The sequence below is a fragment of the Mus caroli genome, chromosome 15 (genome assembly GCF_900094665.2).
Source record: "Mus caroli chromosome 15, CAROLI_EIJ_v1.1, whole genome shotgun sequence".
Lineage (NCBI taxonomy): Eukaryota > Metazoa > Chordata > Mammalia > Rodentia > Muridae > Mus > Mus caroli.
In genome coordinates, this window is record NC_034584.1 from 30,542,328 (window position 1) to 30,552,976 (window position 10,649).

General features: G+C 36.2%; 1 protein-coding gene across 4 annotated transcripts in view; it reads left to right on the forward strand.

Moving 5' to 3' along the window:
- Window positions 1-10,649, forward strand: part of Vps13b (vacuolar protein sorting 13 homolog B) — a 543,216-nt gene that overhangs the window by 232,388 nt on the left and 300,179 nt on the right. For all 4 annotated transcript variants that reach the window (XM_021183993.2, XM_029469591.1, XM_029469592.1 and 1 more), the window contains exons 24-25: window positions 678-898; window positions 5,767-5,970. In XM_021183993.2, coding sequence (XP_021039652.1) covers window positions 678-898; window positions 5,767-5,970 — 425 coding nt within the window. The remainder of the gene's footprint in view (window positions 1-677; window positions 899-5,766; window positions 5,971-10,649) is intronic.

Below are 10,649 nucleotides of genomic sequence, written 5' to 3' on the forward strand. Positions count from 1 at the left end.
TGTGTGTGTGTGTGTGTGTATATATATACCAGAATAATGAATTTTCAATATTCCAATTGGAATTATATCCATCTACTTTACCTATAATACAATATACAATTCTAAGATGTTATATATTCTATGCTTCTACTTATAAATAAATTGCACATTAGATAAATTACTAAACGGTAAAAGAAATATTTTTCTTTCAGTTATGATATTTATGAATGCTAAATTTTTAGCCAAGCCTGCATCCTCTAAAATATATCTCATGTGCTTTGAGAGCCACACAAGGAATATGTAGAAATATGTCTGATTTCCATCCACAGAATTTCTGACTAAGTACTTCTGACATAGCACCAGAAGCCTGATTCATTAGCATGTTCCATCACCATTAATTCTGGTGTGAGTTGCCACACACACAAAAACATCCATATTATTCTCCTCTCTCATTTCACAGTCAGGTTTCTTCTTATGCTTACAATGTATGAAAAGTATAGAAGTATATTATAGTAACTACAAATACTAAAGTTAAATTATTTAAGTAGCATGTAAATCATTTACTACCTTAGTCTCTGATATCCTACCTTTGTTATGTTGTGCTATATTTCAGATTGAAATTTTAAATCATTTTTTTATTTGTATTCATTAATTATGTAATTTTGTTGATCTCATTTTTCTGTTTTGTTCCCTTATAGGTGATGCATTTCCTTGGACCATAAGCTTGCATCATTTCAGCATATATACCCTTCTTGGAAAGCAAGTGACTCTTTCCCTTGTGGAGCCTATGGGATGTACCTCTACTCTAGCAGTCACATCTCAAAAGCTGCTTCCTGTGGGACCTGATGGAAGGCATTCATTTGTTGTCTGTCTTCATGTTGACTTAGAGTCATTAGAGATAAAATGCTCTAATCCCCAGGTTGGTACACTTTATTCTAAAAGCTAAATGTTTTTTTTTTAATGTTTATTTGTTTTATTAAAAGACTTCTCTTCCTTTAAATACCATACCTTTTTGTCCTTAAACCTTGCCATCAATATTGCGATGATTAGATGAAGAATGGCTTTAAAATTCTATCAAGTTTTATAGTAAGAATTGTATTGATGAGTATATAAATTCATCTTTTGGCTGGTGGAATAAAATCAGTTATAGATATACTGTTTAGAAATTCTGAGGAACTATTTCTTTTATTGTTGGACTGGAGGATGTACTTAAGTGACCAAATATAATTTTTAATCAGATTCTCAGAGCCCCCTTTCAAATCTTGCTCATTTACACCTAAAGAGAACACTTATTAAAAGTTGCTACTTCCATAACATTTCAGCTGTGATGTGCCAGTCATATTATATTCTGCCTCCTTACAATTACTATGAATTCATATCACCTGGTTTTGTGTACATCATTAATTATCATAAAATTTACATGTTTTACTTCAAGAATACTATTGTATATTTTCCACACAGTCAATGTTGAATCCTATTTTTAAAATAATCTCCTGTAGCATATTATTGAATCTGATCGGCCACTGGTCATAAATTCATAGTACATATATCTATTCCTGCTTTAATAGTTATCAACTAGGCCATATTTTGAAGTATTTTAATAAAATTAAGTTCCACTATCATTCCATATTATAGAAGTTCCTTTCCAGTACAATGTAGCTCCCCGTCTCCCCGTTCCTCTTTTTAAACAACCACCCATCCATCCATCCATCTTCTATCATCTATGTATGTATGTATGTATGTATCTATCTATCTATCAACCATCTGTCTATTTATCATCATCTATCTATCATCTGTCTGTCTATCATCTGTTTATTGAGGTGCTTATAGGAGTTATTTCTGTCCTTTAAGCATGTGGGTATTGAATATGAAATTCAGGTTATCAGTTTTGGTTGCAAGTTTCTTTATGCACAAAATCATGCTGTGGACACTCTCTCCACTTCTTTCTGTTATATGCTATATAATTTGGTTTCATAGTGTTGTTTTTTACCAAGCTAGTTGGCTGTATGAACCTGGGAGAGCAGGGACTAAAAGTGAGGCTGACTACTGCAGTATCATGCAGCAGCCAACTTTATTCAGAGCATCAGACAGTTTATACTCTGAGGGTTAAGGAGAGTCACCTGAGTAAAGTGTGTAATCACAAGGACAAGATACACGTGGCAAAAACATGTTTTCTTACAGAGGCATATAAACAAAAAACAACTGAAGTAGACTCCCCTATACCTGGGAGGATCAGGCAAACACATTCCAAGAATTCTAAGAATGTCTGTGTTTTTTGATGAAACTGAGGTCAAAAGACTCTTGTTTTTTAACAAGCACTCAGAACTCCCCTGCATGACTCCATGCGTGGACTGTGTTCCAGCAGTGCTATAGAGAAGAGTTATGACCCTCTCTTAGTTGTTATTAGAATGCTAGTGCTATTGGCTGCTTTAAAATCCTTGTAAGAGTAAAAGAAACTGTTAAATTGTGTCCCTTGGGACAGGGTAGAGGTGGATGTGGTCCTATCTCTCTTTATCTTTGAATGTGATCTTGCATATAGTAAAAGTGTCCAGAGAAGAAAAAAGAAGCCATTAGAATGAGCACTAATTTAAACCACTTAAAAAGCAAGGTTTGAGGCCAGGCGTGGTGGCGCATACCTTTAATCCCCGCACTCAGGAGGCAGAGGCAGACGGATTTCTGAGTACAAGGCCAGCCTGGTCTACAGAGTAAGTTCCAGGGCAGCCAGGGCTACACAGAGACAGAGAGACCCTGTCTCGAAAAAAAACAAAAAAAACAAAAAAAACAAAAAAACGAGGGGTTTGGATAGGCAGACAGTAATGTGAGGGTCTGTGGAACAAGTGCTGTGCATTTGTGGGAGCAGAACTTTGAAAGTGCAGATACAGACCTTAGGACACTCAGGTCTCAGATTCTACTCTGTTTTAGATGGTATATTACAGTGCTGATACAATGATTTATTCATATGTGACACAAACATTTCTTTTTTGTCTTAAGGCACCTCATTGATGGCTCTTGGTTCCTTAAGTTCTACAAAATAGAACAGGAAAGAACAGATTTAGCTTCTCTCTAAGAGTTTTCTGGCTTTCCATCACCATAATAGTCTAGATAAGACAAAATAAAATACAACAATATGTAAAATTGATGATGCTTGGCTTGACCTAAGAGTAAGAGCCTGGTACTGTGTCACTTCTCAAACTCTGGAATTAATTCCTTTTCTCTTCCTAAACAGGGAGCTGTCTTCTTATTACTCTTTCCTTGTTGCTCAGAGTTTGAACATAGCTGACTTGGGCAACTCTTTCTTTCTTCTCTGTACCCTACCTACTCCTTTTATAAAATCAGACATTTTTGTCCTCATCTGGCTTCCTTGATCCTTATATAGACAGATTAGGTGTTAGATAAAGTCATGAGCGTGAGTGTCCACTTCCTATTCTAGAACACAGTAGACATCCATTTCCTATTCTTGATCTGAGTGGGTATCCATTTCATGAACTAGATCCCAATAGATATCTATTTCATGGGCCAGATTCTTGTTGAGTACTAATTGCTTATCATAGATCTAAGAGGGTATCCATTTCATACTCTAAATCTCAGAGATGAGCTTCCTCTTTGGGTCCATCATTAATGATATGATTTTCTTCATTTCTGAATATTTAAGGAATAAAAAAAATTATTTAGTCAGTATGTCATACTCAGATTGCCATGGCTATTCAGTTACCTCCACACAAAGCTCATAGAAAGGTGCTAAATACATGCTTATTTTTTATTTCTTTCCTAATCTAGTTTTACTGAAGTATACTTAGTATACAATAAACTGTGTGTTTAAGTTACCCAGTTTGAATAAGGTTGGGATATATACTCATTAAATCATCATAGAAACTGTCCTAAAAGTTATAGTCTTTTGAAACCCCATGGTGTAGATGGAATTCTACAGTTGTTTTTTTTGTCTAACTTCATGCAGCACAGCCATTTTTAGATTAGTTCATGTTTTACATGTGTTCTCTTATTATTACTAACATTTAGCTATTATATTTGACCTTCATTTGTTCAGTGTTTATGTTTCTGCAGACATCAGCTTTTTTATTTTATTTTATTTATTTAGGGAAACTACTTTAATTGGCTGGATAAAGATAGATAGATAGATATATATCTTTGAAGGCATATATATATATATATATATATATGCCTTCAAAACTACCAAACTCGTTTTAAATCTTCTGTTCTTACCAGCAGAAAATGAGAGTCTGTTACTCTATGGGATATTTAGAATAGTTGTACTTCTTAGTTATACACATTTTAATTATACACATTTTAATTTTATGATTTTAATCCTCAGTGTTTCAGCTCAACTCCAACTGAAAACTGATCGTTTAGCCTCTGCATGTTTTCTTTGTTTGGGAGGAGAAGCTGTGTGTTCTTTGAAACTAGAATTACAGTTGAGGTTTATGCCATTGCTTGCTTGCCACATTAAACACATGTGATGTTACATCTTTTTAAGAACAATAGTGGAAAGAATCAGAAGTAGTGACAATAAAAACAGTATTGTGCCCCTGAAGTAAATAACCCTAACCCCTTGGGAGTAGAACTTACTTCCTTTGGTTAATGTTGTTCTTATTAGACAGCTTTTTTATTTAGGAAAAAGAAAAACAGTCATTCATAAGGATTTGGGTTCCAACACTTCCTTTTAAGAGAAAAATCTTAATTATGAAATAGAAAATGACTTTAATAGTTTTTCTATAAAGTTCTTTTTTTTTTCTTTTTTTGGTAGAATCTGTAGTCATTAGATCATTTTAAAACTACAGATATCCATGACTCGAGATTTGAGGCTTCAGTACACAAAAAGCAGTAGAAAACTAGAGCAAGCAGAGGTTACATCAAGTAAGTGTCTCTGTACATTTGATTGACAGCAGTGTCTCTCCATCTGAGTGACAGAAGTGTCTCTTTACATCTGTTTTGCCCATGTGAGAAGCTAGCCTCATCATCTGGATGTGTCCTAGCACTGAAACTCTTTATACAAAGGAGAATTTCGCTTTTTTAAAAATCACAATCAAAGTATGGTATCCAGCCGTGGGTTTGCTTATATGTTATGTTTGCCTTCCCCCTTTGGCTTGTTTTATACAGTATATGCCAATATGTTCTCATACAAACTCCATGATCAATGCTTATTTATGAAATCTTGCATAAATATCTTAGAACTCAATCAAACAATTTGCAAGTTAAATGGTTTTTCTCTCAATATTGGAATAACATATCCCATGGGAAGTAGGTTAGAGATGTTTTCTATCTCTAGAAGTCTCATAAGGTAATGTTTTTCTTTTTCTACTCTCTGTTATATCATTCTTTTCACTTGCCTCAAAAGAAATCCCTTGTAATTTTTATCTCAGAAAAATAGAGAAGATTTAGTTTTGGAAGTTATATAAGGAAGGGTGATAGATGCTTTATAGTGCATAAAGGAACCACACTTCCCAGGGTGTGTATTTGCTTTCTGCTTTCACCAGTTCTCTGTGTAAGAGGTATTTGTATTTGTTCCTGATCATTCTTAAAGGGAATCTACTTCTCAATAGTGAGCACTGCTCGTTAGACTACATCCATCTGCAGAAATGCTTGCTGACCATAAAACAGCACAGTGGAAGTTTGTGGCTGCTGTGAATCAGTCCTGCTCCATGATGGTTTTTGGTCGTTATTTTGTACTTTTACATTTTGAACTTGTCAGTTTTCTTATATCTTGAATTTTAGTAGTTGTGAATAGAATTTGAAAACATGATTCTTCCCCCTACTCTCCCTTACTCTCAGGTCCAGCTCATTTATGAATTGGCTGATACGATGAGTAAAGTCTGGAGTAAAATTCAGAAGAGAGGCAATCTTAGTCCATCTACAGTCTACCCAGAGACAGTGGCAGGGCCTGTCCCTGGTTCTCCAGTTTGGAGCAGCGTAGGTACAGCTCCACCAGACACCAGCACATGCAGCCCATCTGCTGACATAGGAACTACTACTGAGGTAAGTGGTTCTGAAGATCTCTGTTACCCAGTGAGAAATAAAACACAATGAAGTTCTGGCACCATTGAAAGTGAAAAGTGACTTTACCACCGTGAAACCTGACAAATTGAGAAGGCACTTGAGGAGTGTGCTCCTGCCTGAATCTGCATGGTGTTTCTTTGAATGCCAAGAAGTCTTACCACTTTGAGTAAGCTGTGAGGTAGTCCAGGACTGTACACAGTCTGAGATGCAGGAAGGGCACTGTTTGAGAGCATGGAAACTTAGAAGCTGAGTAAAAAGACATTTGCTCTCCTTTCTTGCTCTCTCTGTGCTTAGGGGCTGCTTGGAAGTCAGGCTGTTAACTATTGTTTTCAACTCAGTGGTTCTGAGCCCTGTTGTCCTCAGTGTCTTCCTTTCCCTTAGTCATCAATCCAGCTTTTCATTTTCTCACTGTAAAGGCAGATGGAATACCACTACTCCTTCTATATGAGAAATAATAGTTTTTAGTGGCCCATTTTCTATTATGAAGTGACGTAAAATACACTGCATAAACAGTGAGGACAGGTGATAGGTGTGTGTACGCAATATTTCTGAGATAGAAAGGAAGATATATGAGATCCAGTAATAAATATTGTGTGAATGCTATGGCACAGCTGTGTTAGAATTCATAGCCACGTAGTAATTACAAGGAAGCTTACCTAGGATTCATATGCAGAGGCTACAGAGATAAAGAAGGATTTCATCACACATTTGTTTGCTAGTCATGTGTTCACAAGAATGTCAGCTTTTGGACTTCCGACTATGGAAGTACTCATGCCTCTTGGGAATTTCCACTCATCTAATTCATAGCACAAATGGCATGTGCTAGAATCATGAAGTGTTCGTACAACCAGTGCAAAAGATCTGATGACCTGAATATAAGCTGTAATAGAAGTAAATAGTACCAACATTTGTACATACATCATTATAAGACTTCTCCTGAGAAATTTGTTAATATTTTGTGAGAAGATTGTATTTGAATATTTTTAATAAATGAATGAGATTTTAATAAATGAGGGTTGGGTGTAATTTTATTTTAGTAGAGTTAACAACATAACAGACTAGAAGAATGGTCTTCATTTGTCAAAGTGAAGAAATTTTAAAAGAAAATGAGATCAATCAGGGCTAAGAGGGTTTTCCTCAGTTATTTTAAAACTAATTCTGAGGTGCAGATGTAGCTCAGTGGTAGACTACTTTCCTAGTTTGCATAAGTTCTCCATTCAATCCCTAGTTCCAGCAAAGAAACAAAAGGAAAAGTTCATCAGACTTTAGCTGTACTTCAGTTCATTTGAAGTTAGAGGATTGGTTTTTCTTAAGTTTTGGTATAAAGATAATTTGAATTAATTTGATTAAATTAATTATTTTGGCTTGACAAAAATTAAATTGAATGAATGTTAATGTAAAGCATTCAAGAATTAATTATCAAGAAAGACTATGTAAAAGAGCTTCTTTGAAACAATACAGAATCAGGATTAAACAACCTAGAAGTGGCAGTCATTTGCATAGTAAGTGCACTTCAATGCAGATAGTGTACCCAGAAGAAGTCATTGACTCCCAAGATAATCATTGGACCCTAACTCTTGGAAAGCTTGTTCCTTCAGAGGTTCCTTCAGATGCTTTGGCTGATTTGCCTCCATGAAGAGAGGAGGGCTGCTGTTGAGATGGTTTTCATGTGAGCATTGAGTAGTACAGCTAGAACTTTATATCTTAGATGTTCATATTTTACATACCTTAATGTTTTTGTTTCCTTTCAATAAATATTTTTGTGGGGAATCACAGTAAACTGAGAATACACCTGCATTTAAATGTATCTCCTTAATAATCCAGTACTAAAGAACAACATAAAGATATGGTGAATATTTTGTTAGTGTGTAATAGTGTACCAGCCATATGGCTCACCCTGTGCCTCATTAGTTCAACAAAAATTCAAGCTTTGGGTCAAACTTTTATTTCTTGTTTACTTTTGTTTATGGTGTTTCTAGAAATTTGATTTGCAACCTTTCCAATTTTCTTTCCTTCCACCTTTGAATCATATGGTTAATTCTTTTTGGGGATCCTTTGAGTTCCCGTGTAACAAGTATCTTGATTTTTCCTGGATTTGTCCGTGTGTTCAAATGTACCAGCTGCCTAACTTACTGCAAGTAAAAGTTGTTTTCTCATTAAAAAACATGGGAATGCAGAGAATCTGTATCACAGGAGACTGAACACTTGGAGTCTGTTCCAGTGCTTCGTTGGATAAGGCATTGCTGGGCAGCACTGTAGTCCTTTGCTTCTCTTGACTCATGCTTGCACTGAAACTGTCTTCTCATTACAGGAGGCCTTTATATTAGCAGCATTACATGTGAGCATCAGAACCATGTGGGCACAGAGCATACACAACATATGTTGTGATAATAGTCATGTGACCTTTCTCATGGTGTTGCAGATGATCTGCAGCTACATGATGATCTTTACTGTGGGAAGTGGCAATAAAACTCTAACTCACTCAGAGCACCATCCCATCTAAACCCCTACTTCAACACACTGCAGGCTGAAGGAGTGAGTGTGCTGTCTTTGTCCAGCAGATCACAAACTTTATTAGCATACTAGTCAGCAAACTCAGTTACTTTACTTTAATAAGTACATTCTTAATGTAATTTTCTTAATTTTTTTTTATTTTCCAACATATAGATAAGGAAAATTATTATATTTTATTCTTTTTTGTGTGGTTGTTTTTTTTGTCTTTTTTTCGAGACAGGGTTTCTCTGTATAGCCCTGAGTGTCCTGGAACTCACTTTGTAGACCAGGATGGCCTTGAACTCAGAAATCCTCCTGCCTCTGCCTCCCAAGTGCTGGGATTAAAAGAGTGCACCACCATGCCTGGCTATATTTTATACTTGTGTGTTTGTTTGTTTGTTTGTTTTTTGATACCAGGTCTCATTATAATCCCTGGTTGGCTTGGAATTCCCTATATAGATTAGGCTGGCTTAAAATTCCAGATCCACCTGTCTCTGCCTCCAGAGTACTGAGACTAAAGAAGTTCTCCACCCTTACTTGTTATGACAAAATAATATAACAGACAATATTATAGAGTTGCTGTGGCACCATGGAATTAGGATCCAGAATGTTCCTCAGACACAGTCTCAGAGGAAAATTAAAAGCTAAATTAAAGTGATAGTTTGAAGCCATGATAGTTTAAAAGGACTGATGAGTAAGTCCCAGGTCTGTATCACAGATGGAAGCTGATTGACTGCTCCCTTCTGGATAAATTCTAGTATTGCTGTTGTCTTTGCAAGAGCTGGGAATATAGACTTCTCCTGTTTTAAATGCAAATGTCACTTTTTCTCAAAGAGATTCACAGTAGCTCTTCATTGGAAATGCTCATTAAAATCATGGCTTTTCAGGAATTATCTCCTCACATTCTCAAGACAGTAAAGGACTTAAGGTGTTTGACACAATTTCTACTTTCTTTTGTTTAATTTTTATTTATTTATTTATTTTTTTGGTTTTGGTTTTGGTTTTAGAGCTTTATTGTAGAAAGGCAGGGGGAAACAGAGGAGGTAGAAAGAGAGAGGGAGAGGCTGGCCAAGGTCAGGAGGAAAGAAGGGGGAAGAGAGAAAGAGAAGAAAGGCTAGAGAGTAAGAAAGCTTAATGAGCTCTTTTGTTTATTTATTCACTTTACAACCCAATATCAGGCCTTCCTCTTCCTAGTACCTGCTCATACAAGTATTCCCTCCATTCCACCTTTTCCTTCTCAAGGGGTAGCCTCTCTCTGGGTGTTCTTGGATTTGGTTTTGGGCATATTTTTTTATCAATGTAAATAAGGGAAATTGGTGTGAAACTCTTTCTTCATTGAGTCTTTATGTAGTATAGGTATCAGGTGACTGTGGCCTCATAGAATGACTTTGGCAATGTTCTTTTTGTTCCTATTTTGTGGAATAGATTGAGGAGTATTGGTATTAGCTCTTCTTTGAAAGTCTGGTAGAATTCTGCACTAAAACCATCTGGCCTAGGACATTCATTACTTTCATTATGTCCCATAAGTTGGGGTGTATAGTGCTCTCATTTTCATTGAATTATATAAACCCTTTTATTTCTTTATTTCTTCCCTGTTCCAGTGATCATTGAGTACAGAGTTGTTTAGTTTCCATGAATATGTAGTCTTGCTGTTTTTTCTGATTTTCTGGAAGTCCAGCTTTCATCTATGGTGATCTGATAAGATGCATGGGGTCTTAATATAGTCCAAATGGCTATCCTGCCGAAAGTAATCTACAGATTCAATGCAATCCCCATCAAAATTCCAACTCAATTCTTCACTGAGTTAGAAAGGGCAATTTGGTATTTTCTTCATTTACATTTCCAATGCTATCCCAAAAGTCCCCCCATTTCTTGGCCCAGGTGTTCCCCTGTACTGAGGCATATAAAGTTTGCAAGACCGATGGACCTCTCTTTCCAATGATAGCCGACTAGGCCATCTTCTGATACATATGCAGCTAGAAACACGAGCTCTAGGGGGGTACTGGTTAGTTCATAATGTTGGTCCACCTATAGTGTTGCAGATCCCTTTAGCTCCTTGGGTACTTTCTTTAGCTCCTCCATTGGGGGCCCTGTGTTCCATCCAATAGCTGACTGTGAGCATCCACTTATGTGTTTGCTAGGCCCCAGCATAGTCTCACAAGAGA